This window comes from Dendropsophus ebraccatus, chromosome 14, assembly GCF_027789765.1.
Source record: "Dendropsophus ebraccatus isolate aDenEbr1 chromosome 14, aDenEbr1.pat, whole genome shotgun sequence".
NCBI classification, from domain to species: Eukaryota; Metazoa; Chordata; class Amphibia; order Anura; family Hylidae; genus Dendropsophus; species Dendropsophus ebraccatus.
This window is the reverse complement of record NC_091467.1, coordinates 12,204,462-12,220,782: the sequence shown is the minus strand read 5'-3', so window position 1 is coordinate 12,220,782 and position 16,321 is coordinate 12,204,462. Positions and strand designations below refer to the sequence as shown.

Sequence of the window (16,321 nt, the reverse complement as noted above, 5' to 3'; positions counted from 1 at the left end):
ATTGAATTCTTCCTTAGAAGCAATGCTTTAAGGAAATCTCTGTATTCAATTTATACAGAATCAACCAGAATACATTCGCATAAATATGGAGGAGGCATCAAGAGGTAAATTGGAGTTCAAGAAACTCCTGTGGATGCCATACCACAACTCCTTTCTCTTCCCCAGAGCAGAACCAGTGTCTGGGATAACTTATCGCCCCTACATTCTTAAACATTTTACACACCAATGGGGTTAACGTGGAGTGATAACAGCGTCTACAAGGTGGCCAAACACCATGTCAGCAGAACCCACCAACCATTTAAAGTGTTGGGGGTTGCCCAGACTCTTCTCAGGAGGCAGATGTCTGGAAAAGAATGTTGGATTACCAACTATTTTGTTCTTGAAGAAGATAAGCCACCTCCAAGTATCTGCCAGCAGGTCACTCTCCTCTTCCAACAGAAAGCCTCCATGCTTGCCTAATCCAAGCATGTGTATAAAAAGGTGGTGGGGAGGAATAGCTGTTGACCAACAGCTATCTAAGGGCTGGGTACACACAATATTTTATCAGCATTTTTATCCAACATTGTATAAAAATAGATTTCCAGAACAATGTTATCCAGTCTATCAGTTTTTCAAATAAGTTAAGAACTACATGCTCTATAATACTAATGTAGTAAACAGTGTAAAATCCCTCCAACTGAGACTGACAATTGGGTTGCAGTAACCAGCATGAAACTACCAATGCCCACTACCATTTCACCAACCATGAATTGACTATGCGCTCCAAATGTTTGCCATAATTCACACAACGCATTTGATGTGTGTCAATTCAGACAACCTAAATGGGCAATTTGGAAATTTATATAATAAAATAAGGGTTCTGGAAAAAACATAACTTACCAAAATTTTCAGTTTACCCTTATGATGAGAGAATATGAGCTGTGTTAATAGGTTATGTTTATATACAGGCTGTTTTGAGATTTGTAAAACTGCTGGAAAAAAAAAAATGGACCACGTTGGACCAATGGACCACAACAATTTGTTTGAGCATGTTTTTTTTTTTTTTTAAACCCAAGGTAGACCTCATGCACACGTTCCATGAATTACGAAGTTGCACAGTGGATTCACAGACCTCCCAGCATCATGATATTGGAAGCGCCGAAAGTACTCAAATCTTAAAGGCCTTACAAAAAGGATTCAATTAAGTGTGGATAACAAACAAGTGTTTTGCAGTGTTACATTTACAGAGGTGAACATTTACATTTGTAGATGAGAGGAGCATAAAACAAGTGGGACGTGCAGAGGAACAATGTGCTAACTAAAGTAAAATGCAAACAAGACAGTGGCAATCTTTTGTTTATATAGATTAGACATTCTTTTTCTTAACAAATCATGATAAGGTGTATATATATTTAACCAAACGAAAACTTTAAAACTATAAAACTTTTAAAACTAAAAAACACACACAAAAAAAACCAAACACATAAAAGACTTTAGAAACCAAATAATCCTATTTGGCTTGGTACGTTTACATGGAAAATTGTTCAAATAAAATAATGTAAATAAAAAAAGTGCACACATCTTTTTCCCTCCGTTGTTCAACAGTGTTGAGAAGGGACCATGGACAGATACAAAAGCTTGCAGGGTGGCTACACTGCGCGCTCAGTTAAATACAATTCTTAAAAAAAGGGAACAAGGCACAGAATTAGCATCTCCATCACAGCCTCTTCTGGGACAGTAGCGATCTCAGCCACTCACAGTGAAGGGAATGGTAAAAGGATCTGAGTACCAGGATCAGTGTTTGCCTTGAAGATCCTACAGATCTAAATGTCACCACTTTCTGAAAAACCTATAATGATTAGACACAGAACTGCCCAGAACATGCATGATTTGCAAAAGAAAAAAAAAAAAAAGCCATAAATTATAACAATAGATGCAGAAATATATGTACCTCCTATATCAGTGATCTATAGGAAATAAAACTGCATACCCAGATACTGTTTCAAAGAATAAAAGCTAAATCACACTGGCTTACTGCAGGAGGGCCCTTCTGTGATATAGAGGTATTACACGGTGTGAAAGGGGCCGGTAATACCTATCCTAAATAATAATTAACTTATCAACATGGACAGGATTACTGCTAACCGCTGAAGCCATATAAACTGATTTAAACTACCTGCAATACTGAAGGGTCAATAAGCAGATTGAAAACAAAACTGGGTTAAGAGAAGCTACCATGATCGCAAAGACAAAAAAAAAAAACACTTAATTGTTAAACAGTCTGACCCTAAACTTGTGATCTTTATGCTCAGAATCATTGTTTTCATCTTCTTTTTCAGCCCAGCTAGCCTTCAGTGGAGTCATATCTGGGGCTACAACGTCACCATCCTGAAAAGAGACACAACAAGTTTATTCATGTGCAAAAAAGAGAAAAAAAAGGGTTAAAATCAATATACTATACATGATACATCTACCAGCCCTTAAAGTGACACACCTTTAAGTCACCCCTTAAAGTCACCCCCTTTTTGCATTCTGACATCTCTACACAGATGTAAAGGGTAAATTTAGCGGTTTCATATCTTATTTTATATCATACGTCATGGTGCTTGTTCAAATAAAAAGTGATCTTTTATCAACTGGAGATTGTGTTAAGTGGGCGGGGCCTCACAGCATTAACATTTAGCCCCGCCCACAGCTCCACTGTTGGCCCGCACCCTTGACCCCATTGGTGGCCCAACCTAGATAGGGTGGGGGCTAGACCTTTAGGCCAGCCTGTTCCAATAGCCTACAAGGGGCGGGGCCAACAGTGGTGCTGTGGGCGGGCTACATGGTGCTAATGCCACGAGGTTCTGCCCACTTAAAAAGTGATCTTTTATCAACAGCAGATTACTTGAACAAGCACCACGACGTATGATATAAAATAAGGTATGAAAACCGCTAAATTTACCCGGGGTTAACCCCCGGTTTGCTACAAGCAGAGTTAAAGGTGTTCGGTGCTGGTTCCCTCTTGTGTATGCTAAATTTACCCATTACACCTGTGTAGAGAAGTTAGAATGCAAAGAGGAGGTGACAGTGTCACTTTAAATATACAGTTAATAGACCTGAAAGCCTTAGCTCCACGCACCACATAGTGGCCATAATGGGTTACTGCAGCTTAGCTCCCATTGAAGGGAACAGGATCTGAGATGCAGTTAGGGCCCTTGCACACTGAGTAAAAAAGGCGGAACTTATGAGGGGAGTCTGCTCATTCTTTGAGCGGAGGAGCAGATGAAATCCCATTGAAGCAAAAGGTCAGATGGGACGACAAGCGGAATCCGCGCACAGACTCCGCTCGTAAATTCTGCCTCTTACTCAGCGTGCAAGGGCCCTAACACAGCACAACCACTACACAATGTACAGTGCTTTCTTCTAGGTATATATTCTGATACCGGGGCTCTCAAGGACAACAGATTGGTGGGGGTAAAGAGTGTTGGCACCTGGCTGATCAGCTACTGAGGGTCAATTAGAGTGAGGCAACTTAGCTTTCATCTTTGTTAATTGGGTAGGTCATTGATGCCTAACTAGCTGCTAAGTGTACATATATTACTAAGGCATATGTCCCACCATTTAAATGCTAAATTTAATGGAAAGTCTAGTTTCATAGGGGATACCCTAAAGAGTGTTTGAAATGTAATTGTTGCCCAAATATGCATGAACTCCTTGTAATCCTACTTAAAAAAAACCAAAAAAAACAAAACCACTTTCTTGTATATTTTGTTCTGCTTGTACTGCAGAATGTGTAAGCTCCCATCCCAATGGAGCCACAGCAATGCAATAATAAAAAGAAAGAAGTTCAGAACTTTATCTAATTCACCTTTTATTATTAAACATACAAAAACATCAGCCTTGAAAAAAATTCATGTACTGTATAACCAAACATTGAAAAAAAAAGAAATAATTCACACAGTTATCTGAAGCAGAAATGTCACTCTTCACAGCGATCCAGAAATGTAAGGAAGGAACTGAGACAGGGACACCGAGATGATCCACTGCACTCACAGACCTGAGGTTTGGAGAAATCCCTGTTCATACACCACTGCACGAAATATCTCTTAGCGGCCTCCAAACACTTTTCTTCTGTTCTCTTGCAGTAGACGCGGATGATCTGCTCTGCAAACTTCTCTGGGAGAAGCTGTGAAACCTGATGGAGATACAAATAAATACATTAATACTAATACTTACAAAAGGTTAAAAAAAATCCCCTTCATCTATTAATTTTATTATTTACACAGACTCTTTGTAAACCGATGTGGGCAAAAAGAGAAAAATCTGATGTCTACTGCTTATTTCTGTTGCACTGGAGAACCCCTTTAATGAGATCTTTCTGCACCACCACCACCACTTTAATGGCTTTATGGCTAAATCCTTCTCTATAATCATTCTACTCCATCACATAAAGGGTTCACTGAGGCCATCACTTAGCTTTCTCGCCAGACACAAAAAGGTTAGAGGGTATCTGATGTGTTATTTACATATGCTGCTACAACAATACATAGGGGGGTAAAAACAAACATCCCAGAACTAACTAGATCATAAACAGGCATCTCAAGGACAATGGGTCATGTGTAATCACAGGAAACATGTTTACATGGGTTAGATTACCTCTACAGAAAACAATAAGTCAGCTTATAAATCGTTATTTACAGGGCATCAATACCGAGAGAAATATATTCTTCTCTGTTCACAGAGAAAGCAAACAAGGCTAGGTTCACATTTACATTTGTGATTTCTGCTTGACAGGCAAAAGAAAACAAATACCGATCAATGGGGCACATCAGGTCTAGTTTGCCTTTTAATGTTCACTTACTATTTTTTTTTTTTTAAAGGGGTTGGGGGGTGGGGGTGCAATGTACGTAACTATTGCTGTAAAGAAATGAATGTGCATTCACTGTCTAAGCTTCTACATTAAAGTCTATGGAAACAGAGGGAGCATCAGTTTTTAAACAAATCTACTCAACAGCATTAACGGATCCATTATGAACATAGATGTGTATAAACCCCAAATCTTCTGTATGTTTAATTTTATATATATGATTTTTTTTCCTTATAATCTGTTTGAAGTCACTCGCACATTACTAAAAGAAAGATGGCAAACAGCACCCGCATGTAGATGAAGTAGCAGGGTGTAAGTATCCAGGGGGATTCAGTCTGTCCGAAACTTTGCAGATTTAGGCAATGTTCACACAACATAATTTCATTAAACAACGGCCGTAGTTGCAGTTTTGCAACCAAGGCCGTTATTTTATGAAATTGGTGATTACACTAATTTAATGGAATTCCAGCCGGAGTGTATTCATTGAATAGCGGCTGAACAACAATGACAATTCAGACAATGTTAAGGGCGGCCTTTACATTGTCGGCTATGGGTAATTGGGATGCGGGCACACCGGAATGTGCCCGCATCCCAATTCTAATACTGCAGCACCGACCGGGAAGAACTTCACTGACTCACTGGTGTCTTACGTAGTGTGAACCCTTAGATTAAAACTTTTTCTATCAGAGACAACCAGATGGAACACAGGGGGTATAGAGCAGTGTCTATGCCCAACCCAAACTCCTAAGGCTAGATTCACACGTAACAGAATAGCAGCGGATTTCACAGTTCGCAGTGAAATCCTCTGCGATTCCCCTCCTGTCAGTTATAAATCTGATTACATACTCGCAGTGGAATGGTCATCCCGCTGCGAGTATGTAACTGGCAGCCGCTAACCCAGTGCGTACATTACCTGGTCCGCACTCCGGCTTGTTCTGTGGCTGCCGGCGTCTGGATGTCCCGCGGCAGGACAGCACACTGATTGGCTGAGCAGCTGTCCGGACACAGGCAGCCACAGAACAAGCCCCCCCCCCCCCCCAACATGTTTTACTCAAAAGAGTAATCGGAGGTTAAGGGCCAATAGCCCCTCAAGTGGCAAGTTTGACCTTTTTATCATGTAGGTTGCTAATGTCATAATTGAGGATTGCAACCATAATAACTAAATCAGCAAGATAATAATCTAACAGCCAAAAGACAAAAAGTATCAGCAACTGCCGGCAGTATGCACTAGATCAGGGGTCCTCAACTGGCGGACCGCGGAGGCCAGCTGTCCGGACTCCTGGTCAGACCTCCTAACCGCCCCGGATCCGGTCCGTCCCGGGGCGGTTAGGAGGTAGGTCCCGCTCCCCACCGCACTGCCTCCCGTCCCATAGGCATACTGTCCTTAGGTTGCAGTACGGCTGTGGGGCTGGGGGCAGTGTCGGTCCGGCCCCCGGCTGATACGCGCTTTGTGGGGATGTCACGGGGATTCCCCAGCAGAGCGCACACCACAGGCCGGCAGCGTATACTGAGGTCACTGGTGCGCGCTCTGCTGGGGACATCCCCAGAGAGCACGTATCAGCCGGGGGCCGGACCGACAGGAGAAGAGAAGACGGCGAAGTGAGGGAACGAGGTGCTAGGTGAGTTGTGGTTTGTTTGTTTTTTTTTTTTTTGTCTGGGGGGGCCATTTATAAGGGGAGAGCGCACAGGGGGGCTATTTACTACAGGGGGGACCTCATGGGGGCTATATACTACTGGGGGGAGCTCTCAAAGGGGGGTTTTATACTACTTGGGGAGAGCACAGGGGGGCTATATACTACATGGGGACCTCACAGGGGGCTATATACTACTGGGGGAGAGCGCACAGGGGGGCTATAGACTACCAGGGCAGTCACCCCCTTTGTACCTAATATCAAAGGGCTGGTGAGAGAAAAAAATGCCAGTTTTCCCGCTAATTAGCAGCAATTCTGTACGTTAATAGTTGAACATTTGTGAAAAGTAACAAAACATGTTTACTACCGATGTTTAGCTCGGACCTTCACCTGGCAATAGACCCCGGTAAGTGGACCTTCACTAAAAGTTGTTGAGTACCCCTGCACTAGATGAAGACCACCGATAATGCGGTTCAGATCAACTTATGACATGCTGCCGCATATACTCCTTTTCTGTCAGCCAATCACCGATACTTGTGAACAAAGTTACACTAGCTTGAACATAACTAATAAAAGGGCAGATCGCAGAATACTTCTGGGTGAGAAGAGTACCTTATTCTGGTGCCTGCACGAGAACTTTAAAGTGACTGCGTCTGGTGCGCATGATGGTAGGCAAATATATACAGAAACTACATCTCCCAAAACATTGTGACCATGTGCTGACTCTGTTCCCCTCCATATCGTTCTATAGCATCAGGTCCTAAAGATTTTGTCCCCAGATTGACTAAAATATTGACTTGTGCCTTGTCTTAAATTATCACTGTCGTTTAAATTTTTAGTACAGGTGATTGTTTTGGTGCCTCATCTCCCTCCACCCCTCCCCTCTCCATAGAGAACCATGAAGACAGGGGGGAGAGCTTCAAACTGCTTTTTCATGATCAAAATGCATTTTTCGGCTAATAAACCAAGTTACAAAGTTTCTTAAAAAGCCCCTGTACTATTGATTTCAGCAAAAAAAAATAAATAAAAATACGACAGTGACACTTTAAGGCCCCCTTCAGGAAATCCGGATGGATTTCCAGACTCATAGACTTTCATTAGACAGACACCCTTCCGGATTTTTTCGGAAGAGTGTCCGTTCCGGAAAAAAGACTGGATTTTTTAGAACCAGTCCTATTTTCGTCCGGAATTCCGGCCCGGACGCCCCCATAGATCAGGAAAGCGTCCAGAGTTCCACTCCCCCGGACCTGCAACACCCCCCCCCCCCTCCCCCCCACCGGACCTTCAGCACCGCACGCCGACAGCCCCCTGCCCTTCAGCACCGACGCCTCTGCCCCGACTTCATAGTCGCCAACGACAGCGGCACGACCTGGCAGCAGGGCATGATGGGAGTTGCAGTTCTGCAACCTGGATGGCCACAGGCTGCAGAAGTACAACTACCATCATGACCTGTCAGTCGGGCATGATGGGAGTTGTAGTTCTGCAAGCTGTGACCATCCAGTTTGCAGAACTACATCTTCCATCACGTCCTATTTTTTCTTCTGATCAGGAAATCCTGAAGGCGTTTCCTGGGGGTAAAAACTGATTACTGTCAGGAAATCCTGATACTTTCCTGATGACATTTGAGGCCTCCTAATCAGGATTTCCTGACAGTAAAAACTGATGTGTGAAGGGGGCCTAAAGGTTCTAGATGCCCGCTAGACCAAAGTAATGGACTATTGGCAGAGGTCAGTCTTCTGTAGATATCTGTCTGAATCTTGTTCATTGGGGTCCATAAAATAAAATTACCTTCTCTTCATGGGTAAATTTCAAGCCTACTGAAGTGACTCATCCTACAAAATAATAATGCATCTGCCCCAAACAAAACAAACAAACAAAAAACCCCACTGTGGTTCACTCATTCTCCCCATTGTGATCCTCTTTATTTGCTGATAAAAGGGGTTATGAAAAGTAATTGTGTTCACAGATTTGTGCCGTCAGTGATATCTAATTTTTCTTACTGTATCCTTGGTATCTTTGAGATATAAGTAGAAGTAGAAGATAAAAAAAGATTTTGTCAACATAAATGCTAGCACCTTGTGTAAGACAATTGTTTTCTGAAACAATAGGTCGGCCTCTGACTGATGTAACCTGTTTACGTACTCTCTGCTTCTTTCCCCTCACATACTCCCTTATCACAATCAAATATTGTGACACCTTTATACACAAAGGACTTGCTGCGGTTACACTTTTTATGCAACATATAAGCACACAATATCCTTGCCACTTCCTCACTGCAAATTGTGTTAACACACAATTACTTTATAGAACACCTTTTAATCCGCAAACAAATAGTACAGCAATGGGGAGAACGTGTGCACTAACGTACACCAGTCACATTTTGGAGGGAAAAGTGTTGGGGTCACTCTTGTTTTCAAACTGCATTCCCCACTGGTACATATTAGGCAATTTGCAGCTATATGGTGACCAGATACATAGGTTATACATATGCTAGTTTATTTAGGAGTACATATTATCCTCACTGGCACTTTATTCTATTGTTCATACATTCAAATCAGTACTGGTGGTAGTGTATTGTTTTTAATCATTTGGATTGTGATCAAGTGATCCAATATGTCCGATCTACACAGATATAATACTACTAAAAACTAGAGATCATGGTGCAAAAAAATTATGCCCCATAGGTGAAAAAATAAGTTTTATACGAGCCACAATGGAGCCAAAAATATATATAAATATATTATATACACACACACACACAGAGTAACCTGCATATTGCTGTATTCAGACCGACCTAAAGAATAAAGATATAATGTCAGTTTTACTGTAAAGAGCACTGAACACCCCAAAATTTGCAGAATTGCATTTATTATCCCAATTTCACCCCATAAGTGATACAAGTCTCCTATAGTGACTTAAAGAGACTCTTTACCCACAATCTGACCCAACCCCCCCCTCCCCCCAAACAACTTTTACCTTCGGATAGCCACTTTTAATCCAAGATCTGTCCTGGGGTCCGTTCGGCAGATGATGCAGTTATTGTCCAAAAAACAAATTTTAAACTTACAACCCCGGGCCCTACGGGAGTATCTGTGCCCTAACTTTGCACCATCCCTCCTCCCCACCCTCTTCATCATTAGGAATGCCAGTTTAAAAGTTGTTTTTAGGACAATAACTACATCAACTGGCGAACGGACAGCATAAATATATATTATATTTATATATATTATATTATATATAAAGACATGTCAGTTCTTTCGGCGGAATGCAGAAACAGCCGGCTCATAGAATGGTGTCTATGGAGCCGGCGGAAAGGCGTGCGTCCATGCGCGCGCACAGCTGGCAGAATTTCAGGGAGTTTATCCGCGAGAATTCCGTAGTGTGAACCCACCCTAAAAAAAGAGAGGTTGAAATATGATCCTACCTGATCTTTTCTGATCTTTATAGCTTTAGATGGATCAGTCTTGCAGTAAAATCGCACATTATTGATTGGATTTTGCTCTTTCATTCCATAATCCATATGAATGACCTAGATAAGTAGAAAGAGTGTAATGCCAATAAAAAGAATGTATAAAATGAAGAATGTGGCAGGCGTTGAACATTACAAGCAAGTCAAAAGCACCTAGATCAGCTGCAACCCCATCCACCCCCCCCCCACGGTATATGTGGTGGTAGGTATAAGATGAGGACTTACATCCACTATAAAGTCTTCTGGGTTAAGCCTGACATCTGGTGCAGAAGGCTGAGGGGTAGAATTTGCCACGTCAGCTGGTAACTTGTCATATTCATCCTGTAACATACGGACTAGTTCAACAAAACTGATAAAAGGTGGTTATAGAATGAGAAAAGTGATCAGACGCTGTCACAGTGAGAACTTACCGGCGTAATTTTTTTATCCGACTTTGGCTGTGTCTGTCCCACGTACTTGTAAAGTTTCCGGCACTCTACGTTGTGCAGAATATCTCTGGCTGTAGACAGTTTAGGATCACTGGAGTATAAAATCTGGTGGAAAATATTATCTGTGAAGGGGTAGAAGAAAGAAAATGTTAACAATTTTCACTAAATCTGGGTTTCTCAATCCTAAGGGGTACCTGCTGTAAGTCCAGGGGTTAAAGAGGTTGGCCAGGGACAAAGTTGTTTCTACGGTATGTAAATATGATTTAAAGGAGGTATCCGGCATTACAAAATGGATGGCCTATCCTCAGCTTCTTCAATGTTCATCACTGCTCATGTTTGCTATCACTATGCTATGAGTAGCAGTACAATGTACTGCAGCATTTTCCCCTTTAAGGGTACAAACCCACTGCCTGCGGAGACTCGCTGTGGATCCCTGCCCCGTTTGCTCAATGGCAGACAAACTCGCAGCAGGGATGTAAATCCCGCTGCGAGTTTGTCCGCAGCCCCCCCCCCCCCCCGTTAACTGCCCGCCGGCTGGAGCCTATACATCCCCTGGTCCCCACTCTTGCTTGCTTCAGGGCTCCCGATGTCTTCACGACCCGCCTAGCCAATGTGCGCTGCGGTAGGGCAGCGCACTGATTGGCTGAGCGGGACCTACCGGGAACCCCGAAGTAAGCCGGAGCAGTACCAGGTGATGTATTTGCTCCAGTCGGCGGGGGGTTAACGGGACAGGCTGCGGACAAACTCGCAGCAGGATGTACCATGTACCATGTGCCATTGAATAAACAGGGAAGCGGATCCGCCCAGTGGGTTTGTACCCTTACTTTCAAATCAGAGAATGCCCACTTCTATGTTGGTCCTGTTATAGTCAATCCCCACTAACCCCCTAATAGCTGTGCAATATTTGTGCACATGCTGGCAGCATACAGAGGAGATAGATAAATAGTAGGAATCTGATTTTAACCCTTTGAGGACCAGGCCCAAAATGACCCAGTGGGCCGGGCAAATTTTGATCTTAGTGCTTTCGTTTTTCCCTCCTCCCCTTTCTAAGAGCTCTAGCACTCTCAGTTTTCTATCTACAAGCCATGTAAGTGCTTGTTTTTTTTACAGGAATAGTCGTACTGTGTAATGGCGTCATTCATTTTACCATAACATGTATGATGGAATCCCAAATATATTATTTATGAAGATATAAATAGGTGAAATCGTAAAAAAGAATGCAATATGGTAACGTTTGGGGGGTTCCGGTGTTTACGTAATACACTATATGGTAACAGCGACATGACACTATTATTCTATAGGTCAGTCTGAACACAACCATATGCAGGTACACAGATTCTGTAATGTTATATATATTTTTTTTATGAAATTCTTTTTCTTTGGCAATTAAATATTAATATAATGGGCCTATTGTGACGCTTATAACAGTTTTATTTTTTCACCTATGGGGCTGTATGGGGTGTCATTTTTTCCGCCATGATCTCTAGTTTCTATTAATACCATATTTGTGAAGATCGGACGTTTTGATCACTTTTTGATTTTTTTTTAAATATATAATGTAACATAAAATCGGTAATCTGCGCACTTTTTTCCCTCTTTCCGTGTACGCCGTTTACCGGTCGCAATGACGCTTGTTATATTTTAATAGATCGGACAATTACGCACGCTACGGTATATTATATGTTTATCTATTTATTTATTTTTATGTTTTATTTATATAATGGGAAAGGGGGGTGATTTCAACTTTTATTGGGGGAGGGGTTTTGGGGTAGTGTAATAGTGTTTTGAACTTTTTTTTTTTTTTTACACATTTGAAGTCCCTTTGGGGGACTTCTACATACACTACTTTGATTTTTACACTGACCATTGCTATGCCATAGGCATAGCATTGATCAGTGTTATCGGCGCTCTGCTCATTGAGCCTGCCTGTGCAGGCTCAGTGTAGCAGATCGCTGATCGGACCGCACAGAGGCAGGTGAGAGACCTCCGGCGGTCCGTTTCAAAGATCGGGACCCTTGCAGTCACACTGCGGGGGTCCCGATCGGTAAGTGACAGGGGACTCCCCCTGACACACTTAAACGCCGCGGTCGCGCCGCAGCGTTTAAGGGGTTAATGACATGCGGCAGCGCGATCGCTGCAGCGTGTCATTACCGGTGAGGTCCCGGCTGCTCACTGCCGCCGGCCCCCACCTCCTATGAAGCTCCGGAGCGCGCTTCATAGCGGGAGAAACACCCAGGACGTAGGGTTACGTCATGGGTCGTCTGGGGACAGACTTTCATGACTTAACCCTACGTCCAGGGTCGTCTAGGGGTTAAAGGACCTGCAAACACCCTATATGTTGATCAGAAATGCAGTCAGTTCTGAACAACGTCACATCCACGTTCCACCAACAAAGGGAACTTATGTTAAAGGAGAAGTCCGGCCAAAATTTATTTTTTATATGTTATTACTGATGGAAAGTTATACAATTTTCTAATGTACATTAATTATGGGAAATGCTCATATACTGCTATTTCCCTTAATTTAGTGTATCAGGAAGTGTTAGAATTATCTCTGAAGCAGTGACATCACGACGAATGGTGTAATTCCTATGGAGTGTCCAGCGGGGGGCGCACTATATATAGAAGTCAATGAGTACCATTGACTTCTATATATAGTGCGCCCCTGCTGGACACTCCATTGGAATTACAATGGATGTGTATGTAAATGTAGTATACAGTGTTTTTGATTGAATACATTTATGAAATACTTTGGGGAGCAAGTGTCCTTGCTCCCCAAAGTATTCCATAAATGTAAGCAATCAGTACATAAAAGTAAGCCCGCCGAATCGCCGCTACCGCCCGCCCGCCACTCTGGACTACTGAACTACTACTCTCCCCACCTGCTCATAGCATGAGCAGGTGATGGGAGAGTAGTAGCTGGGTTATATCTCCGAGATCGCCACCGCCGCCGCCGCGCAGGGGAGCCGCTCATCACTGCAGCCATCATCCCCCTCCTGCTGCTTCCTTACTCTCTCAGAGATATAATCCAACTACTACTCTCCCATCACCTGCGCATGCTATGAGCAGGTGGGGAGAGTAGTAGTTGAGATTGACGCCGCTGATGCTGCCGTGCAGGGGAGCCGCACATCACTGCAGCCATCATCCCCCTCCGCTCCCCCCTCCTGCTGCTTCCTTACACTATCTGATGGCTGACTTCCCGCCCGGCCGCCGCTCTCCGATCACACGTGCCGGCAGCCCGGCGGGGAGTCAGCCATCAGATAGAGTAAGGAAGCAGCAGGGGAGGGGAGCAGAGGGGGATGATGGCTGCAGTGATGTGCGGCTCCCCTGCACGGCAGCATCAGCGGCGTCAATCTCAACTACTACTCTCCCCACCTGCTCATAGCATGCGCAGGTGATGGGAGAGTAGTAGCCGGATTATATCTCAGAGAGTAAGGAAGCAGCAGGAGGGGGATGATGGCTGCAGTGATTAGCGGCTCCCCTGCGCGGCATCAGCGGCGGCGATCTCGGAGATATAACCCAGCTACTACTCTCCCATCACCTGCTCATGCTATGAGCAGGTGGGGAGAGTAGTAGTTCAGTAGTCCAGAGCGGCGGGCAGGCGGTAGCGGCGGGCTTACTGTTATGTACTGATTGCTTACAGTAGTTTTTGATTGAATACATTTATGAAATACTTTGGGGAGCAAGTGTCCTTGCTCCCCAAAGGATTCCATAAATGTAAGCAATCAAAAACACTGTATACTACATTTACATACACATCCATTGTAATTCCAATGGAGTGTCCAGCAGGGGCGCACTATATATAGAAGTCAATAGTACTCATTGACTTCTATTTATAGTGCGCCCCCCGCTGGACACTCCATAGGAATTACACCATTCGTCGTGACGTCACTGCTTCAGAGATAATTCTAACACTTCCTGATACACTAAATTAAGGGAAATAGCAGTATATGAGCATTTCCCATAATTAATGTACATTAGAAAATTGCATAACTTTCCATCAGTAATAACATAAAAAATAAATTTTGGCCGGACTTCTCTTTTAAAGGGGTTGTCCGGCGATAAAAAATTATTCACAGAATAACACACATTACAAAGTTATACAACTTTGTAATGTATGTTATGTCTGTGAATGGCCCCCTTCCCCGTGTCCCACCACCCCCACCCGTGTACCCGGAAGTGTGGTGCGCTATACATTACCTGTCACGTGCCGACCACGGTCTCCGATCCTCAGCAGTGACGTCTTCTTCGGGAGGCCGGCGGATCTTCCCGAGTGCCGGACGCCCTCTGCAGCGTCATCCGAAGCTCAGCCGCGATTGGCTGAGCATAACTGTGCTCAGCCAATTGCGGCTGAGCAGCTGATGACGTGGCCGCGTCATCAGCCGCTCAGCCGCGATTGGCTGAGCACAGTTATGCTCAGCCAATCGCGGCTGAGCTTCGGATGACGCTGCAGAGGGTGGCCGGCACTCGGGAAGATCCGCTGGCCTCCCGAAGAAGACGTCACTGCTGACGATCGGAGACCGTGGACGACACGAGATGCGGTGAGTATAATGCACCACACTTCCGGGTCTAGCGTGGATGGGGGGAAACACGGGGAAGGGGGCCATTCACAGACATAACATACATTACAAAGTTGTATAACTTTGTAATGTGTGTTATTCTGTGAATAATTTTTTATCGCCGGACAACCCCTTTAACTCTAACTGGATCCTGGCTCCTTGGTTTGGGAGTCCACCTACAGCAGGGATGGGGAACCTTCGTCCCTCCAGGTGTTGCAAAACTACAATTCCCATCATGCAAGGACAGCTATGCAACAGCCACAGGTTCCCCATTCCCAACCTAGGGGTCTGTAGCAACATTAGGGAACACAGACCAGTCTCAAGTTCTCCTCTGTGTCAATAAGGAAGTGAACGTTCCACAACTCTGGGACTGGCACAGAACGTGAGAATGGTGCAGCTTTCATAATTACACTACATATGAAACCATATTTGCAAACCAAGAAATTTTTTTTTTTTTTGGGCCTGGGAAAATCCCTTTGAGCAGGGTGCACCCAGTTCCCCAACTCTCAGACATTAAGTCACATTTCCCACGTGTAAAGTATCTAACACTGCTAAATTTTATAATATATTTTTAGTTATATAGCAGAATTGTGAAAAAAAAACTGTACGGCATTATTAGTTGAATAAAAACTAGTTATTCTTTACTTCAGAGGAAAACCTCTAGACTGATGTATGAGTGACATTAATTTACATTTCATTTTTGGTGACTGATTTATGTATGCATTCGGCACTGATGCCCACATATCAATGTACTACTACCACATTCCAGCAGTTCTCTTTAAAGAAGCAGTTCCCAAAAATTATTATTGGCACCCCTGATAGGCGCTGGAACGTATACTCGACTCACATCCGCCTCTGCTGTGACTCCTCTTCTGTCCTGTGATTATACGCTGAATCTCACATGCTTCCATGCATTCTCTATGGAAGCACGTGAATTCTGGCACTCAATTACAAGAAAGAGAAGAGGAGTCACTGCAGAAGCTGAAGTGAGCATGTGCTGAATTTGAATGGCGCCGCAAGACCGGAAAAAAGCCGTGCGACACCGATCAGCTGCGGTGAGTATACGCTCCAGCGCCTACCGTGGGGAACGCAATAAGATTTTTTGTGACCTGCTTCTTTAAACTGTTTATTTAACATTTCTTTGGCAACGTATATTAAACATTCAGGGTAACACTTATCAATAAGTGCAAATAATTACGTTTTGTTTCCATGCTCATTTTGTTTCCCAGGGAATGAGAACAAACACAAGTTAAACATAGGAAACTTGTTCAGCCGAGAGGTTTCCTGCTACAAATATCTTGTTAGCTAACCGGTTTGAACAGACATGGCTGTGTCTTGGAGCCATAAAAAAAGAAATCAGTTGTTACTACCAAAGATAAACCAATTCTAGCCCCCTAATCGCAG

General features: G+C 43.7%; 1 protein-coding gene across 1 annotated transcript in view; it reads right to left on the bottom strand.

The window, feature by feature from the left end:
* Positions 1-943: 943 nt before the first annotated feature.
* Positions 944-16,321, bottom strand: part of LOC138772690 (deoxynucleoside triphosphate triphosphohydrolase SAMHD1-like) — a 45,248-nt gene continuing 29,870 nt past the window's right edge. Inside the window, exons 12-16 of the mRNA XM_069953267.1 lie at positions 10,342-10,481; positions 10,157-10,252; positions 9,887-9,991; positions 4,022-4,159; positions 944-2,367 (exon numbers count right to left, since the gene is read on the bottom strand). Of these exons, the coding sequence (XP_069809368.1) occupies positions 2,245-2,367; positions 4,022-4,159; positions 9,887-9,991; positions 10,157-10,252; positions 10,342-10,481 (602 nt within the window). The 3' untranslated portion in view covers positions 944-2,244. The remainder of the gene's footprint in view (positions 2,368-4,021; positions 4,160-9,886; positions 9,992-10,156; positions 10,253-10,341; positions 10,482-16,321) is intronic.